Consider the following 17557-nt stretch of genomic DNA (forward strand, 5'->3'; position numbering starts at 1 on the left):
CAGTGTTCCCCAATGTTTCCAGCTTTTGGGTGGGGGAAAGGGGATGGTTCCGCATGAGCGGCCGGCAAGCGCGCATGCATGCAGCTCCATTTGCGCAGGCGATACACTCACACCTACCGCTCCCTCAAATGGAACACATGCATATGTGTTCGCCTGCTGCTTGCACAAGTGAGGATACGCATGCATGCGCCCCTCCCCAGCCATTTCCCTGGCCAGTTGCAATCCCCTCAAAGCCCACAAGTTGGGGACCCCTCCTATATAGAACAAAACCCCAAAGTAGCCCAGATTGAAAGATAGAATGTCACAAACCATTTAGCAAACATTCTTCTTGAATACTGACAGAACATAAAAGTAGCACAGGACACTGCCCATGTTAGTATATTTTGTGTTACTTTTGAGCAATCTGAGCCTTTAGAAATTTATATGGAAATATGTCAGACAGTGAGATAAACTCCTTTGGTGTCTGCATTTCTCCCACTGGCAATTCAAAACTATTAACCATCACTTTTGTGTGTGTATTGTTTGTTACAATTTAGACATGATTAAATGCCATTAGCCAAAGAATGCTGCACTGCATGGATCTGATATTTTATGTACAGATGGTCTATTTTTCAAGTTTATCATCAAGACTTTTTTTTTTTGCAAACAAATTTTATTTACAAAAGTAGATGTATTAATTTGCACTGGCATGTCAGCCATCCAACAATATATAAACCTCTCTTATTCACTCTGAAAACATAAAAAGGGAATGGGAAAATTTGTTAGATGTAAGTTTGTGAGCTTGAAAGCAAAGCTGTATCTTTGCTATGTATCTTTCATTCCATGTCAAATACCACATTGGTACTGTGTTTGCTGACTCAGGTAATTGCTTTCACAAACTCATTGCCTGTGGATTTCCCAGCAAAAGAGGTGCAAGCCTCAGCAGTGCACGAACTGGCATCTTCAGTGGTTTGAATTTCAAGAGGAGATCAGAAAAGCTTGTAATACCTAGAAAATATTTTGAGACAAAACAATTTTCCAGCTGTAAGAACATAACATACAAAAATGCTGTGTTTCAGAAACAAAAACAGGTAGTCCCTGACTTACAACAGTTTCTTTAGTGACCGAAGTTACAACGGCACTGAAAAAAGTGACATACGACTGTTTTTCACATGACCTTTGCCGCGCATCATGATCACATGATCAAAATTCAGATGCTTGGCAACTGACTCATATTTATAATGGTTGCAGTGTCCTGGAATCATGTGATCACCTTTTGCAACTTTCTAACAAGCAAAGTCACTGACGAAGCCAGATTCACTTAACAACCGTGTTACTTACTTAATAACTGCAGTGATTCACTTTAACAATTGTGCAGAAAAGGTCATAAAATGACACAAAACTCACTTAACCTCACTTTAAATTATGGGTATTAATTCAGCCAAATTTATTTAATTCATTTTATTCGATTTTAAATTTTTATATGTATGTGTTTTATTTCGTGGCTGTTCACCGCCCTGAGTCCTCCCGGAGTAGGGCGGTATAGAAATTCAATAAAACTAAACCACTGTCTCACTTAGCAACAAAAACATTTGGACTCAATTGTGGTCATAAGCCGAGGACTACCTGTATAGCTCTTTGGTGATGTACAGCAGTATTGATTTTCCTATTATTTAAAATACAGACACCCAATCGGCACATTTTGACAGGGTTCATAGATCTGACTATGACTTAATACATTTAGTGTATGGATAATCACATCGCCATGCTTTAAAAATTATGCCTTCTCTAATCTATTGGGTTTTATTCATCCAACAATATTAAATGGTGACAATGAATCTAGTCTTCATCTGGTCTATCATAAATTCATTCTGTCTCTTGCAAGTGGTGAGGTATGCTTCAGAATGCAATGAAATTCTATAATAGTTATTTAATAATGAGTTATTTAATAATTAAGTTATTTAATACAGTGAAATCAATTTTATTGGATTTTCTTAGTAAGTGCTTCGGTTCCTGGTATTTACCAGAAATGCTAAGGCCTTTATCTGAAAGCTGAGATAGCCACTGAGCTAACGGGATAGAAAGTCTAAAATAATACAAATCACTAGATTTGGAATCTGTTCCAAATATAAAATGTGAGTTTCCTTTGTGTTAAAATATTTTTAAAAGAACCAAAATGATAAATTTACCTTCCAAACCTGCAGCTAACAGCTGTCCTGGAATTGGGACTGAATGATATATAAGGAAACACGCCAACATACTTAATTGAGATTCATCAATAAGTTGTCCACTTAAATAGGAATGTAAACAAATATCACCGCCAGCTGAAATACAGATAAGGGAGATATTTTGGAGGATATAAATGGGATCTCAAGGTTGACTCAGCCTTCCATCCTTTCAAGGTAGGTAAAATGAGGACCCGGATTGTGGGGGCAATAAGCTGACTTTGTATAAAAAAGAACACCGCTTGGGGGGGTTGAAAGCCCTACTAAGTAGGTATATACAAAAAGTATGAAGGCTATTGCTTAACGCATTGTAAGCCGCCCTGAGTCTCCAGAAAAGGGCGGCATATAAATCAAACCAACCAATCAATCAATCAATCAATCAATAAAATCTGCACCAAATATTGGAAAGTAGAGTTCTGTTCAAAATTCTAGCAAACCAGCTATCTCTTCCTCTGAGATATTTCATACCTTTCACTATCATCATTACCCATTTCCTCTTTCTTCTCAATTACCAGTTAAAAAGTATTAATTATGGATTCCACATCATTAATAGAGGCGCACCTCTTAATTTTTTTTCCAAAGTGTGTTTTTTCCTTTGGCTAATCTTGGAACTGCCTTGTACCTACTGATACTTCCCTCGTATGCCTATGCCTCCATCTTCACTATATACCAACAGAGAACTGAGTTTGTAATTAGCACGTTAATTTTCTTCATTTCTAGGATAAAAGTCAATATTAAAGTAGAAACCACTTTCAATTTAAAGAACTTATTGTAGCCTTCTACCAGCAAAGTAAATAATGAAAGCTTTACCTTGCAACCACTGATCCAAGGTATTATCTATAGAACACTTCATCACAGGTAAAAATTCTGAATTCATAAAAAGTCCATGTGGATTTTTCCTTATTCTTTCCTGATGACTTCTGGAATTAAAAAACTCTAGAACCAGTTTTATCTGCCACAAATCAAATGTCTCCGACATTTCCTTTTTTTCTAATCTTCTCACAGCCTAACACGAAAGAAAATGAAGATAGAATTAAATTAATACAGTAAGGGCAAAGGAGTTATGTGTAATTATCACAAGGTGATAATGTTTCACTGAATTTGATTTTCCTCAGATATATGTTTGTTATAGATAATAATGGAAACTTGTTGAATTCTAGAAGGCATAAAAATAAAATGTGACTAAGGATGAATTATTACAAATAGCTTTTTAAAGCATAATTCAAGCAATCAAAATAAATGTAGATTACAAATGCACTTAATATTTGTTTTCTTTAAACTAGAAAATAAGTATATATATATGAATAAGAACACATGCTGAGGAGAGAAAAAAATACCTGATCAATTGCTATATAAGCCGGCAACATCTCTGGATTCTCCTGAGTAACACACTCATACAGAATGGATGAAAAGAGGTCAAAAACTTCCTGTTTCTGAAGCAAGAAAAATATATTTTACAAAGCATGCCATCTACTCTTTTAAACATTTGTGCTTTTTTTCTAATTAGTCCAATTCCAAAACAAATTTGGGAACCTTCCCAAAGTTTCTGCATAACAGAAAAGTATTTTCTGTTCTATACTACGTAGACTAGGACACAGCATTTAGTTCAATTTTTTTTTCTATCTATAGACTTGAATCACATATTCTTATTGGATCCCAATATCAGAAAGCTAGAATTAAATGTAAAATAATGAATCCCTTGTTCATTTATTTAAAATGCACTTGTGTATAGATATTAACTATTTCATCATGGTTGGGAACTATTTTAGGAGAAACCAATTCCCTTGGCATTTTCAGAGCTTTGGTGATGAAGTCATTGGTGACTTGGCAACCACATAGGCATTTGCCATTATGTCCCTAACCTGGTCTTTTAAGTCTTCCAGTGATGCTCTCATCACCACTGTAATTAAGTCTATCCACCTTACTGCTGATCATCCTCGTTACTCCCTATGTCTTTGACTACAGTTCCCATAATTTCTGATCAACATATCCTCTGGGACAATTATGGGAATTGTGGCCCAATATAGCTGGGAAATCCTGGTTGGATAAGGATGATCTATGTCATTAGACACTTCAGAATTTTTGACCAATATAATCAATTCCCTTATACACCCTCTCCCATTTTCCTAGCTAGGTTTATACCTGACAACGTACTTGCCCCATAGTTGCAGCTGGCTTGCAAAAATAGTCAGCAAATGAAAGCAGCGCTGGATCAGATGTGAAAGCAGAAATAGCTTCTGGCTAAAAATAAAATGATATTTGAAATTAGAAGATTTCCCTTTTTTTTGGTTGCAAACTATTATTCTTTATGAGAAAGTACATTTTACACACCACCACCCCGCATCATCGGTGTCTTGGTAAGAAGAACTACTTGAAAAATACTCATGCCTTCATCGCCACATGTTTAAACTAGTGGAGTACACTCCGTGTGGTGCTACACTCAGTACAGAATAGAGTGATCTGACTGCTGATGCCCAAGATGCATTTTGACAAACTAGCACCCATTCTTAAGCCATTGTATTAGTAATCTATAAACTTCCAAGCCCAATTCAAAATAATAGTTATTACATATAAAGCTCTACGTAGTACTACATTGGACCTGTTATATTCAAAATGATTCTTCCTGTCACATGAAATCATGAGACACTGCTTAGAGTCTAACCTTTCAAGAACTGGGCTCAGGGGTGGGGGTTTTCTACAGCAGTTCCAATCTTTCATAATTCTCACCATCCAAGGTATCAGTCTCTTTCCCACCCCCACCCCACCAGCATTCCTTTTCTGTTATCCAGGTGTAATTCAAGGTGCTGATTATTAAACCCTATATGGCTCAGGCCCTTGGGATCGTAGAGATAACCTCTCCTAAACAGATTTACAGAGTTGGAAGGGACCTTGTAGGTCATCGAGTTGTTGTTGTTGTTGTTGTTGTTGTTGTTATTATTGTTGTTGTTGTTGTTTTGTTATTGTTATTATTTATTGAATTTGTATACTGCCCTACTCCCGAAGGACTCAGGGGAGTGAACAGCCAGATAAAATACATATAATACAAATGTTAAAAAAGCATTAAAATACAATTAAATAATTGGCCCGGAAAACGAAATTTAAAACACCCCAAATTCTTGAGACAAATTTAAAATTAAAGAAGTTTAAAAGTTTAAAAGAGAGGTTAGGCCAGGCCGGCCTGCTGGAAAAGAAATGTTTTGATGGCACGGCGAAAAGCGTGCAGGTCCGGGATTCTCCATATCTCCGGGGAGAGCTCGTTCCAGATGGCGGGTGCCCCCACAGAGAAGGCTCTCCCCCTGGGGGCCGCCAGTCGACATTGTTTGGCCAATGGCACCCTGAGGAGCCCCTCTCTATGGGAGCGTACTGGTCGGTGAGAGGCTACTGGTGCAGAAGGCGGTCTCGTAAATACCCCGGTCCTAAGCCATGGAGCGCTCTAAAGGTGGTAACCAAAACCTTGAAGCGCACCCGGAAGACCACCGGGAGCCAGTGCAGCTCGCGCAGGAGGGTGGTCACATGGGAGCGCCAATAACCACAGCTCCAATAACCACCCGCGCGGCCGCATTCCCGCGCGGCCGCCCCCCAAATAGGAGACCCTACACCATTTTTTGCAGATGCTGCCCTCTTGACCAAAGTGAAAAGGGGAATGCCTGCTGAAGGTCCCCTCTTAACATAAGGGAGAGCAAGAAGCAGTGGCTGCTACGTTCCTTGGGAATTGCTAACCCCCAAGGCAAGAGTGGTCTCTATTCTTATCACCTTCTGGAGCAGGGGTATCCAACCTTGGCAACTTTAAAACTTGTGGACTTCAACTCCCAGAATTCCTCAGGCTCGAAGTCCACAAGTCTTAAAGTTGCCAAGGTTGGAGACCCCCGTTCTGGAGAATAGTTAAAATTTAAGTTTTCAGAAGTCTTTGAGAGGATCTGGATCATTATGGTTTGTTATCGCTTAAAAAAAAAAAAATTGAAACCGTCCAGAATCTCTGAAATGAGGTGGTATGTGAATCAATCAATCAGGTTAGCGGATAACCTGATGGTTTTTTAGTTTTAGGCTATTTTGTCTTGCCTGTCTTTCCTCTATTACTTATTTGTTTATTTGTAGTGATAAATTCAACAGAACCTTGTCAGCGATTCCAAAGCCATCCTGAAATAAAAAGATTTTTACAATTCATCTGAAGTCAAATACTGGGCAAAATAATTGGCAACATACAGTGGGGCAAAAAAGTATTTAGTCAGCCACCAATTGTGCAAGTTCTCCCACTTAAAAAGATGAGAGAGGCCTGTAATTGACATCATAGGTAGACCTCAACTATGAGAGACAAAATGAGAAAACAAATCCAGACAATCACATTGTCTGATTTGGAAAGAATTTATTTGCAAATTATGGTGAAAAATAAGTACTTGGTCACCTACACACAAGCAAGATTTCTGGCTCTCACAGACCTGTAACTTCTTCTTCAAGAGGCTCCTCTGTCCTCCACTCATTACCTTTATTAATGGCACCTGTTTGAACTAGTTATCAGTATAAAAGACACCTGTCCACAATCTCAAACAGTCACACTCCAAACTCCACTATGGTGAAGACCAAAGAGCTGTCGAAGGACACCAGAAACAAAATTGTAGACCTGCACCAGGCTGGAAAGACTGAATCTGCAATAGGCAACAGCTTGGTGTGAAGAAATCAACTGTGGGAGCAATAATTAGAAAATGGAAGGCATACAAAACCACTGATAATCTCCCTCGATCTGGAGCTCCACGCAAGATCTCACCCTGTAGGATCAAAATGATCACAAGAACGGTGAGCAAAAATCCCAGAACCACACGGGGGGTCCTAGTGAATGACCTGCAGAGAGCTGGGACCAACGTAACAAAGGCTACCATCAGTAACACACTACGCCGCCAAGGACTCAGATCCTGCAGTGCCAGACGTGTCCCCCTGCTTAAGCCAGTACATGTCCAGGCCCGTCTGAAGTTTGCTAGAGAGCATTTGGATGATCCAGAAGAGGATTGGGAGAATGACATATGGTCAGATGAAACCAAAGTAGAACTGTTTGGTAGAAACACAACTCATCATGTTTGGAGGAGAGAGAATGCTGAGTTGCATCCAAAGAACACCATACCTACTGTGAAGCATGGGGGTGGCAACATTATGCTTTGGGGCTGTTTCTCTGCAAAGGGACCAGGACGACTGATCTGTGTACAGGAAAGAATGAATGGGGCCATGTATCGTGAGATTTTGAGTGCAAACTTCCTTCCATCAGCAAGGGCATTGAAGATGAAATGTGGCTGGGTCTTTCAGCATGACAATGATCCCAAACACACTGCCCGGGCAACGAAGGAGTGGCTTCGTAAGAAGCATTTCAAGGTCCTGGAGTGGCCTAGCCAGTCTCCAGATCTCAACCCCATAGAAAACCTTTGGAGGGAGTTGAAAGTCCATGTTGCCCAGTGACAGCCCCAAAACATCACTGTTCTAGAGGAGATCTGCATGGAGGAATGGGCCAACATACCAGTAACAGTGTGTGAAGACTTACAGAAAACGTTTGACCTCTGTCATTGCCAACAAAGGATATATAACAAAGTATTGAGATGAACTTTTGATATTGACCAAATACTTATTTTCCACCATAATTTGCAAATAAATTCTTTCCAAATCAGACAATGTGATTGTCTGGATTTGTTTTCTCATTTTGTCTCTCATAGTTGAGGTCTGTACTGCAGTTAGAGATGAGGCAAAAATTTAAGCCAGATAATGTATTTGGGGGAATAGACTTTGAAGATAGAAATGAGAGCAGATCACTGAGGTCCTACACAAATTCTTATGTGTTTAGTCAAAAAATCATTACCAAAATTTGGCCATTTTGCCACTAATTAAGGATTCGGGGTTATGGGTTGCTAATTCCTGCTGTGACTGTACATTAGTCAGAGCAGTCATTAGTTTAAACTGATTCTAGACAAATACAAAAAATAAAGTTACATAATAAAAACAGGAATGTGATACAGGGCAACAGAAATTTCTGTTGGGATGCCAGGGCACAATACAGGCATTCCTCGGAGATATTGCAGATTTGGTTCCGGAACACCACAATAAAGCAAATATCACAATAAAGCAAGTTACACAATTTCCAGGTTTCCCGATGCATGTAAAAGCAATGTTTGCACCATATTGTAGTCTGTTAGGTGTGCAATAGCATTATGTCTAAAAAAAATGTACAACCCTTAATTAAAAATACTTTATTACTAAAAATGCTAATCCTTATCTGAGCCTTCAGCAAGTAATCTTTTTGCAGGTACAGGGTCTTGTAAAAGAAATCTGCAAAGAGCAATAAAGTGAAGCTCAATAAAACAAGGCATGCTTGTACTTTGCAGGTACTATTAATCTGCTGGCACCTGCCTTTCTTTCTACCATATCTCTGAATTTGTTTTCCATTAACCCAATTTAGCTTTCTAACGACCATCTTTTAGTTAAAAAATGCTTTCAAAATGGAAAATGTGTTATCTAGCATCATTGCTGGTATGATTAGACGGTAGCACATAGCATGGTAATTTCAAAGGGGGAGAAGAGCTACCTTTACTGCATAGGTATCTATCTTTCGGTGCATTACAGTCTGTGCTAGCAAGCTTCGCCAGCCCATGGGGTCTTCTTTGTAGGAAAGCTGCCCAGCTCTCAGTTTTACATAGAGGACACCATCCTTTGAAAGAATTGATCTGGGGGAAAAAAGAGAGAAATATTGAGTTGAACTGTTTCACTTATTCTTTTTGTACAAACAGTGCAAGATGATATGCTCTGTATGGTTGCTCATATAATTTAAGAATGGATGGTATAGCACAAATACTTCAGTATACTAAGTATACAGTGAAACTCAGCTAGGGCAGCAGGGGCCATGAAGCACAGAGAGCTAACGGCATAGAAGGGAGGAGATAGTGGCTGAAGGGAATTAAAGTGCCCCTGTAGTCCTAAGCGCACACACGGTGCTAAGTGCCTGAACTCTGATCATGTGACTGTGATGGTGCCACAACAGCTGTATCTTTAAGGACCAATAATTAATAGAATAGAATAGAATAGAATAGAATAGAATAGAATAGAATAGAATAGAATAGAATAGAATAGAATAGAATAGAATAGAATAGAATAGAATAGAAGAATAGAATTCTTTATTGGCCAAGTGTGATTGAACACATAAGGAATTTATTTTTGGTGCATATCCTCTCAGTGTATTACATTTTCTCAGTAACTCTTAGGTGATTGAGAGAATGGCGATAAGATGAGTACTATCTGTAGCACGCTTAAACAGCAAACAGCTGCTTGTCCCAAGGGTGCTTTTTCAAGGGGCAACTGGACTTTTTGGTTGACCTGGATAACTGAGAATCTCCATAGTCAAACAGCTGTTTATATTTGGGTTTCAACATTTCTCCAGAGTCAATAAAATTGCAAGACAGCATGCAACTATTCAGAATGTTCACCATAACACTTACTTTAAATGATGCACCCCTTTGCTTAAATCGATCAGCAGTTCCCAATATCGGGGGCCTTTCACTCTGATCTGGAAGCATAACAAATTGAAGTTGTAGATAAGATTACAAAAAACCTTCAAGTTCCTTATTTTAGAGGAAGTCCCCATATTTCCCTCCTCCTGGCAAAGTCAAGGGAGTTTGATATAATGAGGTATTGCCCTTGAAAAAAATATCTTCTTAAACCTCCATTCTCAGAAATGCTGTCTGCATGTGTGGGGGCTTAGGAGCTACATTTCAGTCACTTTGCAAAACAGAATCGTCTTGCATACCTGCTTCAGTAAATGAAGTTCAGGGAGAAGGGTGGGTGCCATAAGTTCCTCAGATGTTTGTTCATACCACTGAGTTCCCTTTGAAATACAAAATCATTTAGTCAAGTTATGAAATGTAGAAGTAGAAAACATTCACAAATCACATAAGCTGCCTTAGATGGAATGTATAGAGCCCCCACCTCAAATTCAAAATACTACTTTTCTCATTACAGGCATGAAAGACGTTTTCTAAATCACATGGGATGAAACAATCAGGTTTCAAGAAAGCAAATGGATCACATGGAAAAATCTTCTAATTTTAAGGTTCCCTGTCATGGGATGTTTCTACCATATAAGTTTCCAGGGACAGTGCTTTAATCTGTCCTCAGTACTACAAAATGAGCTGATCCTGCAGATATCCTCTGTTCTTCATAATTGTATCCTTCATTTCATGTATTTATCTAAAGGTTGTGCCAAATTATGTATGGAGTGTGGCTGTTTCTTTAAGCCAACCTTTCTTAACTGGACCTGCAGGACCCTGGAGTTCCACAAGTGATCAGAAGTAGTTTTATGAGAGATTTTGATAGAAAAACATCCCCATTTTTAAAACTTTGCACTTTGACAATTATTATTGGATGATTACATCCACGACTTAATGATCACATTAATGTACTGTGAACTGTAGATATTTTTTATGCAGGATTTTCCTGAGATCTGAAAATTTATATCAAAGGGTAAAAAGATCAAGCAGACTGCTTTAAGCTAATACAATTGGAATACACCAAATGTTCCAAGAGGGAGGATTAGGGTTTAGTGATGGATAGCTATTTAAAGTGTAACAGCTACATAATAATTTTTATAGTCTAATTTTTTACATTACATCAACAAGAGATGTAATAACTTTGTAAGGTTTTACAAAGATATTACATACCTTGGATTATTTCTAGAAACATCCTTTTTCATTTTGAAAAAGTTTTGATTTCCTAACTCAAAGCAGCAATTGTGAGTTACCATCCCTCCCATTCTTTCAAAGCTTGGCTTTCTCCAGGTCAGGCAGCACTGTGCAGTAATTTCACCTGCCCTAACAAGGGTGAACAACTGTGGAAGAGTTATCTTTCCCCACCTGCATTTCAAAGAATAAGACCTTTTTTTTCTCCATGTGTCACAGAATTTACATACCTTATAGGTAACCTCCAGCAATGCATAGCAAGGGGTATCTGTATCCACATCCACAGGGTCAAGGAGTCTGGGTTCAGCTGCCAGGACATACAGATGCCTCAGGGCTTGAAGGTGATACCTGTGCAGGAAAGAAATAATCTAGGCTGTGTCTCTTTCTGTACGAACCCATCCATCTCTCACGAATAGCCAAAGATCCATTTAAATATCCTTTCCCTCCTACATTTGGAGAGATGTGGTCTCGATTCTGTGAAACTCTTTTTTCAAACTGATGCAGATTTCATAGTTATTGAGAAAAGGAATATGCTCTGGAGACCCTTGAGAAGTTATCAAAGATAAATTTGGAATTAAAACGTATGAAATTAGAATTTGTAGATTTGTATGGGTGCAGGCATATATACACACCACAAAGATTTCTGAGTTGTAACGTTTCTTTTTCCTATGAGAGGGAGAGAGAGAACGAGAACACATTTGTTCCTTAGCCAGAGGATAATTGTGCCGGCATGGAGACTGATTAGACCTTCAGTTTCATATAACTGAAATAAAATATATGCTTCATTCCTTTACCTAGAAAGATTCATTTTAAAAAACCTATAAAGCTTTTCACAAAACTGTTGTGGTTTTAGTGCATTAGTATTTATAGACTGCAGAGGCTGGGTATTTACCCAGAGTCATCCTATAAGATGTGTAGACAGACAGATTTAATTGAATTTTGGAGTTGGTCAATATCATTGGCCAGTCTGGCACTCAGAAGTTCAATGTGATTATTCCGACAGTAGAACTTTATTGTCATCAGTTTAGATTCTGTCTTCCTTTGCATGGTGCATATGGAAAAAAGTAAAACGTTTCTAATTCCATGATGTTTTACAGCTTTTTCATATTTCCTCTTCCTTCCACAATCTGTCCCAAGTCTTCTTTACACAGTGAAAATTATTCCATTTATTATACAATATTAAATAAATGTGGAATTGGGCAGCCAATAAATTTAAATAATTGAAGACCCAGCAGCAATATCAAAATGTTAGGCTTTCTCTAGATCTCTGCAATTACTACATAAACATTTCAAGATTTCTTTGTTTTTAATAAATTTGTATGCACTAGACATTACAAGCTGAAAACCTATTTCCCAAATGACAAACATTATCAGACTAAACTATTTCTACCATTAAATTTTAAATGTATTTCCTAATCAGGTCCTTTTACCTGTTATCAGTACTGTGAACTGGGAAATGAGGGTAGAGTGCACAAAGAAGAGCAGCAATTGATGAATTTGAAGTGCTAAGTGAGTATCTGCAAAGAAACAATATTTTCCCATGAGTCAATAAAAAGCATTTCCTTGTCAAGCCAAAATATGATCCCAACTTATAATGACCGTAATATCAGTTCTATGCCAAAGAAAGGTTACAAAGAGCTACAAGACTACTCAGTCATCTTGCCAAGTTAATTTAATGGGCATTCCAGAAAAAGAGCTTGTCAGCCCTATTAGCCAACAGCTTTTAAATGGAGATGACAGGGATTTCATTCAAAATTTGCAAGCAAAATATGCTGTTTTTACATGGACAGATGGAAGAATAGCTCAATCCTGATTGGCTTGCTTTTTAAAATTTATTATATGCCATCAAGTCATTGTCAGTTCTTATCAACCAAGTATGTTTTTCTTCATGATTGACTCGCTTTAGTTAAAACATATTTACAGAAACATATTCTGCATATTTTATTTTTCTTGTAGGAAATTAGCTTTTGAAAGAAATTGAAATTATTACAGAAAGATGCATGGAAAGACTTAGATCATCAAACCTAAGCTTCTGGGTCACTGTAATGTCACTCAGTCCTGGTCTTTAGTCTAGTTTTGGTTTTTTTTTTACATAATAATTTATATCCTATCTTTCTTGTACCCATACTTATGATTATGCAGCATGATGATAAACAATAAAACCAATACAAGGGGATGTGGTTTTTAAAAGTTACCAAGAAGAATTATACCATAAAGGTGAGAAAGTAAAACACATAAATATCTGATACAATTTATACATAGTCTTATTAAGTCAAGTTTTAATAAAGCAGTGAAAGACCATTGGGGAAAGTGCCATTACTGAAAATGCTCTTATGAGATCCTTTCAATGCTTTCATATTTTTGTTCGTCCCTGAACAAAACAACCTGGTAGTACAGTGGACTAAAGCACTGTTACTAACATCTGCTGCTTGCAATTACTGCAAGTTCAAATCTCACCAGGCTCAAGGTTGACTCAGCCTTCCATCCTTTCAAAGGTAGGTAAAATGAGGACCCAGATTGTGGAGGCAATAAGCTGACTTTGTACAAATATACAAAAGTATGAAGGCTATTGCTTAACGCATTGTAAACCGCCCTGAGTCTCCGGAGAAGGGCGGCATATAAATTAAAGCAAAAAAAAAAAAAAAAACAATCTAAAGACTGGTGTTCTCGATTATCCTAAATTCATATAACTAAGCAATACTGTGGACAAAAGATATATCCTTCCTTGCAGCCTATCTGTATACCAAGGTTAATCGCAAAGAGATCTTAGATTCTTCAGGGAGTTGTTTTGTTTTGCTTTGGTTTTTTTGCATTCTGGATGTTTATATGCATGGAAATATAAAGGATTAAGGAGCAGAAGATTCTTTTTCAGATCACAGATTACCTTCCTCCTCCCAGAAAGAGGAGTCCCAGAGCCATATGGTGTGCCATGTGGAATCCATAGTTCATTTCTCCACCGGTCTTCTTGTGTAGGAAACGACAGAGCTGAAGAACCTTCAGGTTCCCAGATCCTGCCATCACCATTGCAAGGGAAAGCAACACCACACTCAGACAAGTCTCTAGGTTATAGTGCCCAGCCTAAGAAATATGGAAGAGATTGTTTTTTTTATACCTACTTTTGCACATTCTAAATATGCTTCTAAGCTGGCAAGATTGCCATCTTTAGAGAAACTAATTTTAGCAAATGACAGACTATATAAAGCGCACCAACTTCCGCAATACTTACTTTGAAAAAAAAGTCATTTATACCAATAATAAGCAACCCACATCCTGTACATAGGCACCCAAACCCGGTGCCCAGGATCACTCCCATCATTATTCAATGAGAAAATACTGATTTTAATGATCAGGTTTTGTTCTTTTGCGGGCAGAAATCCAGCTTTGTATTAAATGTTAAAAGTTCTTCCCCATCACCTAAACACTGAAAGAAACAAGATGAAAATCTATCCCCCCTCCCAGTATTATAGCCATATAACTACAGCCCGACAGGTAAACATAATAAAAACACCAGCTCCCAGCCAACAAAAAATGCCCATCGAAATCTAAGCAGAGCAGCTAAAAGACAAATTGTCTCTACTAGTAATCATCAAGGGATCTGGGCTGCCAATCATTTAAGACTAGCAATGTTAGTAGTTATTTATTGTAAATAAAGTTGCTAAAATTAAGAATCCTTGGAAAAGAGAGAATGAATGGATATTACTTTTGAGAGGCATATGAATTCCTACTAGACTAATAAATCTCAAATGCTGTCCAGTCTCTTCTTAAAAACCTCCAGTGATGAAGCACCTACAACTTCTGAAGGCTAGCTGTTCCACTGGTTAATTGTCGTCACTGATAGGAAGTTTCTCTTTAATTCCAGGTTGCTTCTCTCTGATTTGTTTCTTGTCCTTTCCTGTGGTGCTTTGGAAAATAAGTTCACCCCCTCTTCTTTGTGGCAGCTCCCCAAATACCGGAATACTGCTATCATGTCACCCCTAGTCCTTCTTTTCTCTAGACTAGCCATACCCAGTTCTTGCAACCATTTCTTCATATTAGTCTCCAGGCCTTTAATCAAATTAATAATTTGATGGAATCCCCAAAGTTACTTTCCCTATTAAAATGGAGGAACAGTGTTATTAAAATGTTGACATAAATTTTTCTCTTTCTTAGTATATAGCTTATACCCTATCTACTAAAAAAAATCTGATACTTTCCAGAAAGAATATATTGTTTTTTACATTCATATAACTTAAGCAATTTGTGTAATTTATTACTACTATTTTAGGTGTGTGTGTATGGACATGGAAAGATAAGGCAGGATAGAATTTTCTGTGAGCTAGTTTGATGACCTAATAAACCACAACCGATTTAAACAAGAAAAACTAGTATAAAGCTTCACTTGTACTAACACCGTAATGAATTTAAAGAAACTTACAATGGAAGCTGTAGCTGACGATAAACACTTCATGAAGTCTTTTGCAAATGCAAACTAGAAAGAGAAATTCAAGATGAGCAAATATATTGTGGCAATGAAAAAAACAAGCACAGAATGGAAAGAGAACTCAGAAGTTCCAGTCATGCAAACTAGATCTTCTGCAACAGTGCTACCCAGAAGGAATTTCCCCTCTTTCATAGAATCAGTGTTAAATATATTTGAGGTTCATCTAGCTAAGGCAAGAATCTCTATCAGGCAAATGAAGAATGTCTCCTCATTTATGGTCCCAGTCTCATGAAATTCTCTAAAATAAATATGGACATTCAGCTGCACAATTGTTTTGACCGGGCTCCCAAATAATAACAAGCCCTTTGTAGTTAACAAAACTTTCCCTTTATTAGGAGTGCCAGCAGCCGCTCTCTCACAGCAGGCAGGCTACGAAGTCTCCAAGTCCTGTGGAAATTGACACTCGCTCCCTTTCCCCCGGAACTGGCCCAACACACCAGGAGTCTTTCTCTCTCTCTCTTCCCACGCTTGCAAAGGAAGTCCTGGAAAGTACACTCACTTTTGTCCAGCAGCAAACACACACACACGCTCAAAAGGCGCTGCAGATTCCAAGAATAATTCTGATAATTTCCAGACAGGATTCAGAAGTGCAGGCTATCAGTGCTGACCAACAGGGAGATGAATAGTTTTCTGCCACACCTATTAACCTCCACCCCTTTATCCCCAGAGCTAGGGTGGGGCTTCGCTAGCAGCAGTGACTGTTCCATCCCAAGGACTTGCCCATAGATTTCCACTGCTCTCCTCTTTTCTGCCTTCTGTGCATCCGCGCATCAGACCCTGGACCCAGCTGTTCCTCCTCTTCCTCATCAGCCACCTCCAGACCTGGGAGCTGTTGACTCTCCATCTGAGGGCTGATGGATGACCCAGGCTCCGCCTCTGTCTCTATCTCTATCTCTGGCAGCTCCATTCCCCCTCAGAGCTCTCAGATTGCCTTGATGCTAGCCCTGACTCCAATGCCGCCTCCTCATCTGATTTGGCTACCAAAAGGGGCTGGCAGCTGACAAGCCACAATAACAATATTGTATCCTATACTACATTTTGCAATGTTATATTTTTAATTATACTGAAAGATAAGCATTTCCTAATTTCTACTCCATTTTAAACTGTTGGCTGATAGTTAAGGAACAGATTATTATATTTAGCTAGCTGTCCAACAAGTACAGTTAGTTAAAAGACTAATTCTACCTTCCCCAACTCAGTGTTGTCCAGATGTTCTGTACTGGAATTTCCACTATCCCTAGACAGCAGCAAGAATTTGTCTGGGGAAAACTGAAATAACTTATCATGGGGAAAGACTGGGGAAAGTCAAAGAGGGAAGAGTTTTTTAAAAAGGCAATTGTATTACTATAGAACAACGCTACGTATGAAGAGAAACAGATGTACACAATATCTTTTTAACTAAGATAACTAGCAAAATTCAGGGATCAAAAGTTGATGAAAAATCAAGCAAATTAATACTAGATATATTTCCTTAAAAAAACCCTCAAACTTTTCTTGGAAAGAGTTATGTATAGATTTATTTGCTGTGACTTTTAAAAATATTATTTCAAGTAAGCTAAAGTATCAGTGATCATTTGTCCCAGTCATTTAGATGCCCAGACACCATCATTACTTTAGCCATGAGCTAAAGGAGAGCTGCCTTGTTCTACTCTCAACTTTTGTGCATGCTGACATTAGATTTCCACAGGTATCCTTGCATTCATGAAGCCTGACACGCTCATTTGTCTTTCAACCAAATGGAAACATGGTTTTTTGAATCATAGTAATGTACTCTGGACTTGCAAAATATCCCAGCTGTGTAGATCACATCAAATACTAATTAGCCATTAATCTACTTACCAAACAGTTAAATGCAGCCAGATTTTCTGAACCAGCAAATCGAAAACCCAGGGACAAACAGGAACCAGCAATGATATAGACATGAGCCTGCCTAGAAAGAAACAGTTAATATAAAAGTTTTTGAAATATTGTGAAGGATTAATCATAGTTCCCTGCATTTCCTCAATTGTTAAAAAAGAGGAGATAAAAAGCAATGGCTCCAAGCAGTAGGTAAACTGCATTCTCTTAAATCCTGGAGGGGAATACGAAAGGAATGAATTGAGTATCTGAGGAAATGCCTTGAAATAGCTTTGCTTGTAGAAGATACAGTGACTACTGACTCAGATAAAACC

At 38.2% G+C, this 17557-nt stretch overlaps 1 protein-coding gene across 2 annotated transcripts in view; it reads right to left on the reverse strand.

Annotated features, from left to right (window-relative positions):
• Positions 1–686: 686 nt before the first annotated feature.
• ANAPC1 (anaphase promoting complex subunit 1) overlaps positions 687–17557 on the reverse strand; it is a 53815-nt gene continuing 36944 nt past the window's right edge. For both annotated transcript variants that reach the window (XM_070948098.1, XM_070948090.1), the window contains 13 exons: positions 17226–17316; positions 15321–15374; positions 13791–13984; positions 12337–12423; positions 11137–11254; positions 9979–10056; positions 9671–9738; positions 8764–8902; positions 4359–4445; positions 3542–3637; positions 3015–3210; positions 2169–2303; positions 687–987 (listed from right to left, as the gene is read on the reverse strand). In XM_070948098.1, coding sequence (XP_070804199.1) covers positions 872–987; positions 2169–2303; positions 3015–3210; positions 3542–3637; positions 4359–4445; positions 8764–8902; positions 9671–9738; positions 9979–10056; positions 11137–11254; positions 12337–12423; positions 13791–13984; positions 15321–15374; positions 17226–17316 — 1459 coding nt within the window. In that variant the 3' untranslated portion in view covers positions 687–871. The remainder of the gene's footprint in view (positions 988–2168; positions 2304–3014; positions 3211–3541; positions 3638–4358; positions 4446–8763; positions 8903–9670; positions 9739–9978; positions 10057–11136; positions 11255–12336; positions 12424–13790; positions 13985–15320; positions 15375–17225; positions 17317–17557) is intronic.

This window comes from Pituophis catenifer, unplaced genomic scaffold (genome assembly GCF_029215685.1).
Source record: "Pituophis catenifer annectens isolate HBS135680 unplaced genomic scaffold, rPitCat1.0.hap2 SCAF_1, whole genome shotgun sequence".
NCBI classification, from domain to species: Eukaryota; Metazoa; Chordata; class Lepidosauria; order Squamata; family Colubridae; genus Pituophis; species Pituophis catenifer.